Source organism: Nerophis ophidion, linkage group LG01 (assembly GCF_033978795.1).
Source record: "Nerophis ophidion isolate RoL-2023_Sa linkage group LG01, RoL_Noph_v1.0, whole genome shotgun sequence".
Classification (NCBI taxonomy): domain Eukaryota; kingdom Metazoa; phylum Chordata; class Actinopteri; order Syngnathiformes; family Syngnathidae; genus Nerophis; species Nerophis ophidion.
The window spans coordinates 86,027,602-86,044,916 of NC_084611.1; the positions used below are offsets into that span (position 1 = coordinate 86,027,602).

The 17,315-nt window shown below is 40.8% G+C and overlaps 1 protein-coding gene across 1 annotated transcript in view; it reads left to right on the forward strand.

Moving 5' to 3' along the window:
- LOC133561183 (transmembrane protease serine 6) overlaps positions 1–17,315 on the forward strand; it is a 36,281-nt gene that overhangs the window by 7,606 nt on the left and 11,360 nt on the right. The window contains exons 10-14 of the mRNA XM_061914509.1: positions 2,094–2,230; positions 6,903–7,016; positions 12,487–12,603; positions 12,701–12,869; positions 16,136–16,413. Of these exons, the coding sequence (XP_061770493.1) occupies positions 2,094–2,230; positions 6,903–7,016; positions 12,487–12,603; positions 12,701–12,869; positions 16,136–16,413 (815 nt within the window). The remainder of the gene's footprint in view (positions 1–2,093; positions 2,231–6,902; positions 7,017–12,486; positions 12,604–12,700; positions 12,870–16,135; positions 16,414–17,315) is intronic.

The window sequence follows — 17,315 nt, forward strand, 5'->3', positions numbered from 1 at the left end:
CAACTATGTCAAACATTCCCCAAACACGCTCCATTCGTTTGTGTAACTTTGTGCTACAAAATTTTTTGTCTATTATAGTTTTTTAAGTTATAAGCGGTTATATGATTTTTATGTTATTAATGCATTTTTAACGTGTTATTAATCACAACTAGACCACTCCCCCGCCCAACTATGTCAAACATTCCCCAAACGTGCTCCATTCGTTTGTGCAGCTTTGTGCTACAAAATGTTTTGTCTACTATAGTTTTTTAAGTTATAAACGTTTATATGTTTTTTATGTTATTAATGCATTTTTAACGTGTTATTAATCACAACTAGACCACTCCCCCGCCCAACTATGACAAACATTCCCCAAACACGCTCCATTCGTTTGTGTAACTTTGTGCTACAAAATGTTTTGTCTACTATAGTTTTTTAAGTTATAAACGTTTATATGGTTTTTATGTTATTAATGCATTTTTAACGTGTTATTAATCACAACTAGACCACTCCCCCGCCCAACTATGTCAAACATTCCCCAAACACGCTCCATTCGTTTGTGCAGCTTTGTGCTACAAAATGTTTTGTCTACTATAGTTTTTTAAGTTATAAACGTTTATATGTTTTTTATGTTATTAATGCATATGTAACGTGTTATTAATCACAACTAGACCACTCCCCCGCCCAACTATGACAAACATTCCCCAAACACGCTCCATTCGTTTGTGTAACTTTGTGCTACAAAATGTTTTGTCTACTATAGTTTTTTAAGTTATAAACGTTTATATGGTTTTTATGTTATTAATGCATTTTTAACGTGTTATTAATCACAACTAGACCACTCCCCCGCCCAACTATGTCAAACATTCCCCAAACACGCTCCATTCGTTTGTGCAGCTTTGTGCTACAAAATGTTTTGTCTACTATAGTTTTTTAAGTTATAAACGTTTATATGTTTTTTATGTTATTAATGCATTTTTAACGTGTTATCAATCACAACTAGACCACTCCCCCGCCCAACTATATCAAACATTCCCCAAACACGCTCCATTCGTTTGTGCAGCTTTGTGCTACAAAGTGTTTTTGTCTAACTATTATAGCTTTAAGTTATTAACAATTTTATGTTTTTATGTTTTTGACGCGTAATTAAGGTGTCATTAATCATAACTACACCCTCTCCCTCCAACTATGTCAAACATTCCCCAAACACGCTCCATTCGTTTGTGTAACTTTGTGCTACAAAATGTTTTGTCTACTATAGTTTTTTAAGTTATAAACGGTTATACGGTTTTTATGTTATTAATGCATATGTAACGTGTTATTAATCACAACTAGACCACTCCTCCGCCCAACTATGTCAAACATTCCCCAAACACGCTCCATTCGTTTGTGCAGCTTTGTGCTACAAAATGTTTTGTCTACTATAGTTTTTTAAGTTATAAACGGTTATATGGTTTTTATGTTATTAATGCATTTTTAACGTGTTATTAATCACAACTAGACCACTCCCCTGCCCAACTATGTCAAACATTCCCCAAACACGCTCCATTCGTTTGTGCAGCTTTGTGCTACAAAATGTTTTGTCTACTATAGTTTTTTAAGTTATAAACGTTTATATGTTTTTTCTGTTATTAATGCATTTTTAACATGTTATTAATCACAACTAGACCACTCCCCCGCCCAACTATGTCAAACATTCCCCAAACGCGCTCCATTCGTTTGTGCAGCTTTGTGCTACAAAGTGTTTTTGTCTAACTAGTATAGTTTTTAAGTTATTAACAAGTTTATGTTTTTGTGTTTTTGACGTGTAATTAAGGTGTCATTAATCATAACTACACCCCCTCCCTCCAACTATGTCAAACGTTCCCCAAACGTTCTCCATTCATTTGTGCTACGATTGTGATGAAAAATGTTTTTGTCTATTATAGTTTTTAAGTTATTATTTTTTACTAACAATAAAAACAACAACTTATAATCATATTATTCTATGGGGCCCCTTTATAACTATTTGAGTTCTCCTCAAATAGTTATAAATGTATTTGCTGATATCTTAGGTTAGCACCCAGAAAGAAAAACCATCTCAGTTTGATCCTGTGTGTGTGACCTCGCCTCAGGTTTTGTGGCAAACGAGGTCTTCTCACCTACAGAGAGCGCCTCGTCCCGTCCTCCACGTGGGCGAGCGTCGTCATGACTTCAGAGGTGTCGGGACCGGGGCTGCAGCTACACTACAGCATCTTCAACCTCACACAACGTAAGATGCCCAAGCAGGGGAACATATTTCAAATATAAGTTATTGGTCAACGATCAGTCCTTCTCAAATAGTGGGGCGGGCTTTTTTTTCCTTACCAGAATATGATGAAGCCTATGTAGCACTTGGCTTCACTGTAACCACGGTGAGGGATGAGCTTGTAAAATGGCCACTTTCTGGTTCAAACACTGATGACATCTATTGAACAAGACAAGAAGCAAGGAATTAAACAGAGACGGAATTCACTTAGGCTCAATTGAGGAGAACCGTATAGACCTGTACCCTTGTACAGTGTCTCACCACACTCTGACGAGAGATTGTATGCCTCCTCTTTTATTTGGACTTTTCCTGATTACATGGCAACAGCTGTTTTTAAGGGAGGGGGGTCGTAAACAGCCATCGCCTTTGGTTACAAAACGGTTCAAAGAAAAGGTCGTAAAACAGTTCAAAGAAAAGGTGCCTGGAGGGAGGTCAGGCCCTGCCTCCTCTCCGCTTTGTAGATCTCGGGTAAAGACAAAATCCATCCATCCATCCATTTTTTACCGCTTTTTCCCGCAATTTTTCCGCCATACAGTATACCTTAGTCATACAACTTAAGTATGTAACATATGTTAACTTCCAGGATGCAGAGTCATATAACTTGGTAATTAACACATGCTAAATGTTAGCATGCTATCATTACATTAGCGAGCTAACTTGTTTCGCCAATTTTTCCGCCTTACACCTTAGAGTCATTTAACTTATGTGACATTTACTAACTGCTAGCATGCTAATTTTATTATGCTAACATGTTAACATTAGCATGATAACTTTTTTCCGCCGTACAGTATACCTTAGAGTCATACAACTTAAGTATGCAACATATGTTAACTTTCAGCATGCAGAGTTCTATAACTTGGTAAATGACACATGCTAACTCTTTTAGCTAATTTTACAAGCATACACCTCAGAGTTGTAAAACTTGGTAGTTAACACATGCTAAATGTTAGCATGCTATCATTACATTAGCGAGCTAACTTGTTTCGCCAATTTTGCCGCCTTACACCTTAGAGTCATTTCACTTATGTGACATATGCTAACTGCTAGCATGCTAATTTTATCGTGCTAACATGTTAACGTTAGCATGATAACTTTTTTCCACCGTACAGTATACCTTAGAGTCATACAACTTATGTATGTAACATATGTTAACTTTCAGGATGCAGAGTTTTATAACTTGGTAAATGACACATGCTAACTCTTTTATCTAATTTTACAAGCATACATCTCAGAGTTGTAAAACTTGGTAGTTAACACATGCTAAATGTTAGCATGCTATCATTACATTAGCGAGCTAACTTGTTTCGCCAATTTTGCCGCCTTACACCTTAGAGTCATTTAACTTATGGGACATTTACTAACTGCTAGCATGCTAATTTTATTATGCTAACATGTTAACATTAGCATGATACCTTTTTTCCGCCGTACAGTATACCTTAGAGTCATACAACTTAAGTATGCAACATATGTTAACTTTCAGCATGCAGAGTTCTATAACTTGGTAAATGACACATGCTAACTCTTTTAGCTAATTTTACAAGCATACACCTCAGAGTTGTAAAACTTGGTAGTTAACACATGCTAAATGTTAGCATGCTATCATTACATTAGCGAGCTAACTTGTTTCGCCAATTTTGCCGCCTTACACCTTAGAGTCATTTCACTTATGTGACATATGCTAACTGCTAGCATGCTAATTTTATCGTGCTAACATGTTAACGTTAGCATGATAACTTTTTTCCACCGTACAGTATACCTTAGAGTCATACAACTTACGTATGTATGTAACATATGTTAACTTTCAGGATGCAGAGTTTTATAACTTGGTAAATGACACATGCTAACTCTTTTATCTAATTTTACAAGCATACATCTCAGAGTTGTAAAACTTGGTAGTTAACACATGCTAAATGTTAGCATGCTATCATTACATTAGCGAGCTAACTTGTTTCGCCAATTTTGCCGCCTTACACCTTAGAGTCATTTCACTTATGTGACACATGCTAACTGCTAGCATGCTAATTTTATCATGCTAACATGTTAACATTAGCATGATACCTTTTTTCCGCCGTACAGTATACCTTAGAGTCATACAACTTAAGTATGCAACATGTTAACTTTCAGCATGCAGAGTTCTATAACTTGGTAAATGACACATGCTAATTCTTCTAGCTAATTTTACAAGCATACACCTCAGAGTTGTAAAACTTGGTAGTTAACTCATGCTAAATGTTAGCATGCTATCATTACATTAGCAAGCTAACTTGTTTTGCCAATTTTGCCGCCTTACACCTAAGAGTCATTTAACTTATGTGACATACGCTAACTGCTAGCATGCTAATTTTATCATGCTAACATGTTATCGTTAGCATGATAACTTTTTTCCACCGTACAGTATACCTTAGAGTCATACAACTTAAGTATGTAACGTATGTTAACTTTCAGCATGCAGAGTTATATAACTTGGTACATGACACATGCTAACTCTTTTAGCTAATTTTACAAGCATACACCTCAGAGTTGTAAAACTTGGTAGTTAACACATGCTAAATGTTAGCATGCTATCATTACATTAGCGAGCTAACTTGTTTCGCCAATTTTGCCGCCTTACACCTTAGAGTCATTTAACTTATGTGACATATGCTAACTGCTAGCATGCTAATTTTATCATGCTATCATGTTAATGTTAGCATGATAACTTTTTTCCACCGTACAGTATACCTTAGAGTCATACAACTTAAGTATGTAACGTATGTTAACTTTCAGCATGCAGAGTTATATAACTTGGTACATGACACATGCTAACTCTTTTAGCTAATTTTACAAGCATACACCTCAGAGTTGTAAAACTTGGTAGTTAACACATGCTAAATGTTAGCATGCTATCATTACATTAGCGAGCTAACTTGTTTCGCCAATTTTGCCGCCTTACACCTTAGAGTCATTTAACTTATGTGACATATGCTAACTGCTAGCATGCTAATTTTATCATGCTATCATGTTAATGTTAGCATGATAACTTTTTTCCGCCATACAGTATACCTTAGAGTCATACAACTTAAGTATCAAAGTGTCTGCCGCCAGACCCCCATTGAATGTGCCAGAGTGTCTCCACATTTTACCGGCGATGCTAAGACAGACATGGCACAGAGATGTATGGATAACCTGCAGATGCATTTGCAACAATAAAGTCAACGAAATCACAAAGGTGAGTTTTGTTGATGTTGACTGCCAGCTAATCGATGCTAACATGCTACGCTAATCGATGCTAACATGCTATTTACCGGCGGTGCTAAAGCAGACATGGCACAGAGATGTATGGATAACCTGCAAATGCATTTGCAACGATAGTCAACGAAATCACAAAGGTGAGTTTTGTTGATGTTGACTGCCAGCTAATCGATGCTAACATGCTATGCTAATCGATGCTAACATGCTATTTAGCGGCGGTGCTAAAGCAGACATGGCACAGAGATGTATGGATAACCTGTAGATGCATTTGCAACTATATTACGTTTCCTTCCACCCACTTTTAATGCGAAAAAAACACTTACCAATCGACGGATTTAAGTTGCTCCAGTGTCACAAGATGCGAAAGTCCTGATCGTTTGGTCCGCACATTTTACCGCCGATGCTAACGTAGCTATTCGGCCATGCTATGGCTATGAATAGCGTCAATAGCTATTCGCTCAATAGCTTCAGTTTCTTCTTCAATATTTTCATACTCCAACCATCTGTTTCAATACATGTGTAATCTGTTGAATCGCTTAAGTCGCTGAAATCCGAGTTTGAATCCGAGCTAATGTCACTATATCTTGCTGTGGTATTCCCATTGTTTGTTTACATTGGCAGCACTGTGTGACGTCACAGGGAAATGGCCAGTGTCTTCGCAGAGAGCCGATAATAAGGCACTTTAAAGCTTTATTTAGGGATATTCCGAGACCGGTAAAATTTTGAAAAAAAATTCAAAAAATACAACAAGCCACTGGGAACTGATTTTTATTGTTTTTAACCCTTTTGAAATTGTGATACTGTTCCCCTTTAAGTACAAGTACGACTTCTGTTTTCCATGCTAAAGTTCCTTTTTGTTTTCTAGCTCCTATGCTCGCTCTCTTAGTTTGTTATCCGCCCACGTGCGTGCTTTTTGTTTGTATCATTTGTTTGGCTTTGTTCTAGTATTTTATATTAATACCATGTTTTCTCACTCCATGCCTGCCTCCTTCTCTGCATCTTGGGGTTCGTCAACAACAAACTTTGACAAATGGGTCCCATTTTTTATCGTCGTTGGTATGACTCGATGCTAACTTTCTTTAACCAAATTTGCCTCAGTACACCACAGAGTTTTATATAACCTGGTACTTGACACATGCTAACTCTTTTAGCTCATTTTACCCTTTAGAGTCATAGAACTTGGTAGTTAACACATGTTAGCATGCGAGCACGCAGTACCTCAGTCCGGCTCGTATAACTTACAATTTGACACATGCGGACTGAAAAATTTCGCCGGCATTCCGGTCGTTTGACGGCATTGCGGTTTGGCTTCAGCGTTAGCAGCATTCACACGCAAATTACCTTACGTTCGTTATTTCGTAAAAAAAAATGGTGTCAGTGACGGAGACTGAAATGTGTGTTTTAGTGTGTGTGGCCCAGTTCCAGTGCCCTGAGGACAGTCGGTGTGTGGACTACCACAAATTGTGCGATCGACATCCGGACAGCACCGATACCTCGGATAAAATCAACTGTACTCAAGGTATCGCTCACTTTTATGTGTGATCATCAAGCTGCATGCACACTTCAACAATACCGTGTGTGTATGTGTGTGTGTGTGTGTGTGTGTGTGTGTAGGTACGCAGTCAACAAACATAACCTACGTTTGTGCTGACGGGACGTGTCTGAAGAAACCAAACCCACAGTGTGATTTTGTCCCTGATTGTCCTGACGCCTCAGACGAGACACAATGCGGTGAGAGAAAAATACATAATAGAACATACATGAAGTTAAAGTACCAAAGATTGTCACACACACACTAGGTATGGTGAAATTTGTCCTCTGCCACCTTTGTTCACCCCCTGGGAGGATAGGGGAGGGTGAGCAGCAGCGGTGGCCGCGCCCGGGGAATCATTTTTGGTGATTTAACCCCCAATTCCAACCCTTGATGATGAGTGCCAAGCAGGGAGGTAACGGGTCCCATTTTTATAGTCTTTGGTATGACTCAGCCGGGGATTAAACTCACAACCGCCGGATCTCAGGGCGGACACCCTAACACAGGGGTCGGGAACCTTTTTGGCTGAGAGAGCCATGAAAGCCTAATATTTTAAAATAATTTTCCATGAGAGCGGCATTGCTCGGTTGGTAGAGTGGCCGTCGTGCCAGCGACTTGAGGGTTGCAGGTTCGATTCCCGCTTCTGCCATCCTAGTCACTGCCGTTGTGTCCTTGAGCAAGACACTTTGACCACCTGCTCCCAATGCCACCCACACTGGTTTAAATGTAACATAGATATTGGGTTTCACTATGTAAAGTGCTTTGAGTCGCTAGAGAAAAGCGCTATATAAATATAATTCACATTTTTTTTAACACTGAATACAACTAAATGTGTGCATTTTTTACGTAAGACCAACATTTTTTAGATTATAATAAGTCCATCCCATCCCATCCATTTTCTACCGCTTATTCCCTTTCGGGGTCGCGGGGGGCGCTGGCGCCTATCTCAGCTACAATCGGGCGGAAGGCAGGGTACACCCTGGACAAGTCGCCACCTCATCGCAGGGCCAACACAGATAGACAGACAACATTCACACACTAGGGCCAATTTAGTGTTGCCAATCAACCTATCCCCAGGTGCATGTCTTTGGAGGTGGGAGGAAGCCGGAGTACCTGGAGGGAACCCACGCATTCACGGGGAGAACATGCAAACACCACACAGAAATATCCCGAGCCTGGATTTGAACCCAGGACTGCAGGAACTTCGTATTGTGAGGCAGATGCACTAACCCCTCTTCCACCGTGAAGCCCTATAATAAGTCTCTAATTCTTTTTAATAACATTGGTATTTCTTGAACAGGTGCCGTAGAACAGTGGTCCCCAACCTTTTTGTATCCACGGACCGGTCAACGCTTAATAATTTGGGGGGGGGGGGACCTTTTTTTTTTTCTTTGTCATGAAAAAGGGAGGTTTTTGTCATGAAAAAGGGAGGTTTTTGTGGTTGGTGCACTAATTTTAAGTGTATATTGTGTTTTTTTATGTTGATTCAATAAAAAATAAAAAATCAATTTCCATCCATCCATTTCTACCGCTTATTCCCCTTTGGGATCGCGGGTGTCACTGGCGCCTATCTCAGCTACAATCGGGCGGAAGGCGGTGTACACCCTGGACAAGTCGCCACCTCATCGCAGGGCCAACACAGATAGACAGACAACATTCACACTCACATTCACACACTAGGGCCAATTTAGTGTTGCCAATCAACCTATTGTAAGTGTATATTGTGTTTTTTATGTTGATTCAATAAAAAATAAAAAATAAAACAATTAAATATATATATATATATATATATATATATGTATATATATATGCCCTGCGATGAGGTGGCGACTTGTCCAGGGTGTACCCCGCCTTCCGCCCGATTGTAGCTGAGATAGGCGCCAGCGCTCCCCGCGACCCCGAAAGGGAATAAGCGGTAGAAAATGGATGGATGGATGGATATGTATATATATATATATTTTTTTTTTTCTTAAAGAAAAATGAATACAAAATTCTTCTGCAGCCCGGTGGTTGGGGACCACTGCCTTAGAAAACAGATGGATGGATTAAAATGCATGAGAATGTTTTATATTTTGAACGTTATTTTTAACATTGTGATCACCAGCGGAATTATTCATTACTCATGGCGTTAAGCAACGTCAGCTAAGATTTATCCGAGAGCCAGATGCAGTCATCAAAAGAGCCACATCTGGCTCTAGAGCCATAGGTTCCCTACCCCTGCCCTAACCACTAGGCCACTGTGCAGGTGTGTGTCTGTTTGTGTGTTCTGGCAATGCTGACTTAATGGGGACATCGCTCTGGAAATGCTATCGCAAAAATAAATTCAAAAAGGTGGAATCTAACGAGAAAAGGTTGACACAAAGCTGCCATGCAGGCTGTTTTTTTTTTAAATTTCGTCTTTCTTTTTTTAATTTTTTGCCATTGCTCCCCAAAAAAAATAAAGACAAAAAAATCCATGTTATAATGAATTATTTTCAAGGCTCCAGTTACTTCAAATATTGCACTTTAAAATGTCTTATGCTGTAAATATTGCTTACCGTAGTTCCTTGAATTGCCGCCGGGGCGCTAATTAATATAAAACCTCTTCTCACTCATGCGCTTACCAAAGGCATGTGGTAAAAGTAAGCATGCGCTAATTATTTTAAAACCTCTTCTCACTCCGGCACTTACCAAAGGCATGCAGTAAAAATTTGAGTGTGATGTAAGCTTGGACTTTAAATCCTACTGAATAGCTCTTAATCTTCTTCCCTTTATGCGATTTCAAATTACCGGTATTGAAATCAGCCTCCTCCATTTTGAAAATGATGACAGGGGAAGTGTCACTCGTGACGTCACGAGTTTGACCCGGCGGTAATACTAAGCATGCGCTAATTATTTTGCGAAGCGAGTTTGACCCGGTAGTAATTCAAGGCAGGCGCATACTATATGCCCTGAGGCAATTTATATTGTGTAGATTCCATATAAAAATATCAAAGTTTATATTTGACAAAAGAGCATAAAACAAACAAAATAAAAGTTCGGACGTAAAATCGACGGATATATCTGAAGTTGATCTCGCAACTTAAGTGTTGAAAGTGAAAGAAAAACCTAATAAAAATGTATCACTTTATGAGTGGGGCACCTTTTGGATCCCAACTATATTTAGTGGTATTGTATTTATCTTCTGCGATGAGGTAGCGACTTGTCCAGGGTGTACCCCTGCCTACCGCCCGAATGCAGCTGAGATAGGCTCCAGCGACCCCCCGCGACCCCAAAAGGGACAAGCGGTAGGAAATGGACGGATGGATGTATTTATCTTTTCACTGTGATTACTCAAAAATATTAAATAATGAAAATCAATGGTGTCCTGCATTATTGATCTTTATTTAACTTTAATGACTAAATACTGCATATTTCTGTTTTACTATAAAAAACTAGTTTTTGACAGAAAAGCCATACAACGTTTTTTTTTTAACTTGAAGTTGATATAGAGATTTATTGTAAGCGTTAAATAAAAAATAATAATTTGACTTATCTTTAACATTTTAATGACTGAGACCCTTTATGGTCCCCGGGACCCCTAAAAAGGTAAAATACATTTTTAAAGAATCCATATATTTTATGTTTTGAAAATGAAAAATATCAAAATGGCCCCCACATGCTTGATTGTTTCCGTGTAAGGCCCTCAGTGGAAAAAGTTTGGACAATCCCCGGTTTACACAGTCACCTTTAGGGGACTTCGGACAGTATGCGGACATTAAAACAGGTCCCCTAAATGTAAACCTTTTTAAATGGTAGGCATATTCAGAATAGATCTGACTAAGTGATTTTTAAGCCTTGGCCCATAAAACATGTTTACTGGTTAGTTTGAGTGTGAGACGTTTGCACAGCGGCCCCCTCACCGGGCTGTAGCTGGTACTGCACTCACTGCTCTGCTCACACTTCTTCCGTGTATAGTTAATCACTTCCACCTGATCCTCATAAAGAAGGTGTTTTTTTTTTTTTAAAGGGGAACATTATCACCAAACCTATGCAAGCGTCAATATATACCTTGATGTTGCAGAAAAAAGACCATGTATTTTTTTAACCGATTTCCGAACTCTGAATGGGTGGATTTTGGCAAATTAAACGCCTTTCTGTTTATCGGTCTTTTAGCGATGACGTCAGAACGTGACGTCATCGAGGTAACACACCCGCCATATTCATTTTCACATTACAAACACCGGGTCTCAGCTCTGTTATTTTCCGTCTTTTCAACTATTTTTTGGAACCTTGGAGACATGCCTCGTCGGTGTGTTGTCGGAGGGTGTAACAACACTAACAGGGAGGGATTCAAGTTGCACCACTGGCAAGAAATCTGCCGCCAGACCCCCATTGAATGTTCCAATGTGTCTTCACATTTTACCGGCGATGCTAAGACAGACATGGCACAGAGATGTATGGATAACCTGCAGATGCATTTGCAACGATTAAGTCAACGAAATCACAAAGGTGAGTTTTGTTGATGTTGTTGACTTATGTGCTAATCAGACATATTTGGTCACGGCATGACTGCCAGCTAATCGATGCTAACATGCTCCGCTAATCGATGCTAACATGCTATTTACGCTAGCTGTATGTACATTTGAAACTAGATACCCACATATAATGCGAAACAAACACTTACTAATCGACGGATTTAAGTTGCTCCAGTGTCACAAGATGCGAAAGTCCTGATCGTTTGGTCCGCAGATTTTACCGGCGATGCTAATAGAGCAGCCATGCTATGGGCCACTTCATTAGGTACACCCACGCTAAGGCCGAATTGCGTCAATAGCTATTCGCTCAATAGCTTCAATTTTCTTCAATTTCGTTTTCGCGATCTGCCTCCATACTCCGACCATCTGTTTCAATACATGCGTATTCTGTTGAATCGCTTAAGCCGCTGAAATCCGAGTATGAATCCGAGCTATTGTCGCTATATCTTGCTGTGGTAACCGCCATGTTGTTTGTATTGGCAGCACTGTATGACGTCACAGGGAAATGGATAGTGGTTTCGAAGATAGCGAAAATAAGGCACTTTAAAGCTTTATTTAGGGATATTCCGGGACCGGTAAAATTTTAAACAAGCCACTGGGAAATGATTTTTATTGTTTTTAACCCTTTTGAAAGTGTGATAATGATTCCCTTTAATGGTCCTCAGTAGTCATGTACAAATTTGTGTGAATTATGCAAAATTATTTAAATTTGGTCCCCGTGAGCCATATTAACTTATTTTTCCCAGGGTCCCCAGTAAGTCTGAACAGCACATTACTTCATCAATCCAGAGATTTAATGACATGTATGAGCTAACTGGGCAGTGGACATTTTACCTACTTTTTTTTATGCCTCTACAACCTGTAGAAAGGGTGGTCCCCATAAGTCCTGATCGAAAACTTGGTCCCCATTCCAAATGATAACCAGTGTGTGTGTGTGTGTGTGTGTGTGTGTGTGTGTGTAGGTGTGCAGTGCACAAACATGACCTACATTTGCACTGACGGAACGTGTCTGAAGAAGCCAAACCCAAAGTGTGATTTTGTCATCGACTGTCCTGACGCCTCAGACGAGACACAATGCGGTGAGAGGAAATAACATTTATAAAAATCGACTTTCTGCAACATGTGTGTGTGTGTGTGTGTGTGTGTGTGTGTGTGTGTGTGTGTGTGTGTGTGTAGACTGCGGCCTGAGACAGTTCTCCAGCCGCATTGTGGGGGGAGAGGACGCCTCAGAGGGGGAGTGGCCATGGCAGGCGAGCTTGCAGGTAGAGGGCAACCACATCTGCGCAGGCGCCCTCGTTTCCAGCCAGTGGGTGGCAACTGCCGCGCACTGTTTCTATGACGACCGGTGAGTAACCGTAGAGCCACTTTCTGACTTGCAGGGAAGGAAAATCATGTATCTGAAAAAGGCTGACTAGTCGATCTACTAAAGTGTATTAAAACATGTGCAAGCACAATCAGTTTAGTGTAGCTATTTCTTTTTGAACATGAATAATACAGATATATGCTGATCCTCAGAACGGCCACAATATAAACATTTAAGGAAGGAAGTCAATACGGTTCTGGTTTTCCACCACAAGGGGACGATACAGGTGTCGATATCAACGTCCGGTCATTATCAGACCTCTACCTTAAAGCCTCGTATCGGTTTTGGAAAATGCAATCATTTAAAGTGAAGTAATGACGCCGTGACAGTAGACGGTGCAGGCAACATTTATTCGCAGTTTATCGTCTCTTATCTGTCTCTGCTCATCTAAAGCAGGGGGTGTCAAGTTTGTTTTTATTCAGGGCCACATAGCAATTATGGCTTCCCTCAGAGGGCCATTTTAAATGATGTGGCAGACCACGTTGAATGACATGGCAGATCTCATAGGATTACAAGGCGGGCCACATAAATGATGTGGTGGACCACATTGAATGACATGGTGAACCACAATAATGACGTGAAAGACCACGTCAAATAGACCAAATTGAATGACATGGCAGGCCACTTTAATGACGTGAAGGACGACATTGAAGGACCTGGTGGGCCACGTTAATGACGTGAAGGACCACAATGAAGGACCACAATGAATGACATGGCAGATCACATAGGATTACAAGGCGGGCCACATAAATGATGTGGTGGACCACATTGAATGACATGGTGGACCACAATAATGACGTGAAGGACCACGTTAAATAGACCACGTTGAATGACATGGCAGGCCAATTTAATGACGTGAAGGACCACATTAAATGATGTGGTGGACCACATTGAATGACCTTGTTGGCCACTTTAATGACGTGAAGGACCACTTTAAGTGATGTGTTGGACCACATTGAATGATATGGTGGACTACAATAATGACGTGAAGGACCACTTTAAATGGACCACATTGAATGACATGGCGGGCCACTCTAATGACGTGAAGGACCACTTTAAGTGATGTGTTGGACCACATTGAATGATATGGTGGACTACAATAATGACGTGAAGGACCACTTTAAATGGACCACATTGAATGACATGGCGGGCCACTCTAATGACGTGAAGGACCACAATAATTATGTGGTAGACTACATTGAATGATCTGGTGGGCTACAATATTGACGTGAAGGACCACGTTGCATGACATCGTGGGCCACGATAATGACATGAAGGACCACATTTATTGATGTGGTGGACCACATTGAATGACCTTGTTGGCCACTTTAATGAAGTGACGGACCACGTTAAATGATGTGGTGGACCATATTGAATGACATGGTGGACTACAATAATGACGTGAAGGACCACATTAAATGATGTGGTGGACCACATTGAATGATATGGCGGGCCACAATAATTACGTGAAGGACCACTTTAAGTGATGTGGTGGACCACATTGAATGACATGGTGGACTACAATAATGACGTGAAGGACCACTTTAAATGGACCACATTGAATGACATGGCGGGCCACTCTAATGACGTGAAGGACCACAATAATTATGTGGTAGACTACATTGAATGATCTGGTGGGCTACAATATTGACGTGAAGGACCACGTTGCATGACATCGTGGGCCACAATAATGACATGAAGGACCACATTTATTGTGTTGGTGGACCACATTGAATGACCTTGTTGGCCACTTTAATGAAGTGACGGACCACATTAAATGATGTAATGGACCATATTGAATGACATGGTGGACTACAATAATGACGTGAAGGACCACATTAAATAGACCACATTGAATGACATGGCGGGCCACTTTAATGACGTGAATGACTAAATTGAATGACATCGTGGGCCTGATAAATGACGTGGTGGACCACATTGAATGACATGGCGGGCCATGATAATGAGGTCACGGACCACATCAAATGGCGTGGCAGACCACATTGAATGACATGGCGGGCCAGATTAATGACGTGAAGGACCACATTAAATGACGTGGTTAACCACTTTAAATGATGTAGTGGACCACAGAGAATAACATGGCAGGCCAAGATAATGAGGTGATGGACCACTTTAAATGATGTAGTGGACCACAGAGAATAATAACATGGCAGGCCAAGATAATGAGGTGATGGACCACTTTAAATGATGTGGTAAACCACATTGAATGACATGGCGGGACACATTAATGAGTGAAGTGTGAATTGAATTATATTTATATAGCGCTTTTTCTCTAGTGATTCAAAGCGCTTTACATAGTGAAACCCAATATCAAATTTTTACATTTAAACCAGTGTGGGTGGCACTGGGAGCAGGTGGGTAAAGTGTCTGGCCCAAGGACACAATGGCAGTGACTAGGATGGCGGAAGGGGGGATCGAACCTGCAACCCTCAAGTTGCTGGCACGGCTGCTCTACCAACCGAGCTATACCGCCCCACTGAGGTGAAGGACCACCTTAAATGATGTGGAAGACCACATTGAATGACATGGCAGGCCATGATAATGAGGTGACATACCCCATCAAATGGAGTGGCAGACCCCATTGAATGACATGGCTCACTCTGTTCTGTTCGGTTTTTTGATCATTTGCATTATAATGACCATCAGGAGTTTTATCGCGGTTATCAATAATACTGTTTACCGTTACGTTCCTACCAATAATGCACAACCTTTTTTTTAGTTTGCACACGCTATATAGCACTATTTATTTGGACCTAAGTAGATCAGGCCTTAGCAGTGAAAGTGTGTGGCTGTAGATCACAAAGCTGCAAAGGGAAAACACGTCAGCTCTTTAACCTCTGTCACGCTTGCACGTGGTTGAGCTTGTCGTGACCCCGGGATGCAGAGACAGATGGCGACGTGCCGCTTTTAATTAAACTGGGGAAAATAAGAAAAAGGTAGCAAACAGAAGGCTAATACAGAGTACGCAGCTACAGCAAGGCAAACAGCGACACCGTACAGAAATCCAGCGCCCGACAGTTGAACCGGAATAAACTAAAACATGCTTAATTACCAGTTAAACAACACAACAGAACACGGAGGTGCAGCAAACCCAATCGCAACTAAGCAGGAAGTACAACACTAAAACTTGAAAGTAGAAGCAACAGGACAGGAAATGATTCAAAACCCAGAAAAAAGTCCAAAACTGGGATCATGACCCACTCCTGCCTATCTCTCTTCCCCCGCAGCCTCTACTCGCCCTCGATGTGGACCGTCTATTTGGGGAAGGTCCGACTTAAGGTCAGCGGCCCCAAAGAAGAAGCGGCGAAAGTTCAGAGCATCCACATTCACCGCGACTACGACAACAAATCCTACGACTATGACCTGGCTCTGCTCAAGCTGGACCGCTCGGCGTACACCATGGCCGCCGATCACGCCCGGCCCGCCTGCCTGCCTCCCCGCACCCACCAGCTGGAACCCGGCCTGCTGTGCTGGGTCACCGGCTGGGGGGCGCTTCGCGAGGGAGGTGAGGAAGAGCTTTAGTGATCTCTAACTTACTAGTTAGTAGAGATCGACTGAAATGTTTTTCTTCAGGGCCGATACCACTACCGATTATTACTAGTCAAGGAAGTCGATAACTTTTATTGCAAATGCCATCCATCCATCTTCTATCGCTTATTCCCTTTTGGGGTCGCTGGGGCTGCTGGCGCCTATCTCAGCCACAATCGGGCGGAAGGCGGGGTACACCTTGGAGAAGTCACAATGAATATCGGTTATTTAAACATGAATAGTAGAGATACCAGGTATTGTCCGACTCTTAATTACCGATTCCGAAAAAGCCAATAACGATTGTGAGGGAGCGTGGCCTGCGGACCCGCAGCGAGGGCACGTTTATCTGATCACCTGTCACTCTATAAAAGGGCAGCAGCCGGGAAGGAAGAGGTTGGAGAAGTTGGAGTTGTTGATGGTGAAGACAAAAAACCTGAATAAGAAGAAAAAGAAGTGGGACAAGAGCGGTACAAGACAACAAGAAAAAAAAAAAACAATAAAACATATTTACATACATATATAAAAAATATATGCATATATATATATATATATATATACACACATATACAGTACATGTACACACATTTTTATAGACGCACACACATACCTACTAAATATATCACACACACACTGTATATATATATATATATTAGGGCTGGGCAACGATTAAAAATTTTAATCGAAGTTAATCGCACTATTTCTCTGATTAATCGCGATTAACTGCATTGTATACGCAAAGCCCAATAATGAATTCAAAAGTAGTGTGTAGTGCACCTTTATTGGAATATTCTCCCACATGAACAAAAGCGCCAAAACATTTGTTGTGCAAACACAATTCAAATCAGTCCTTGTTAAACAGTAGCAGTTAAATAGCATATT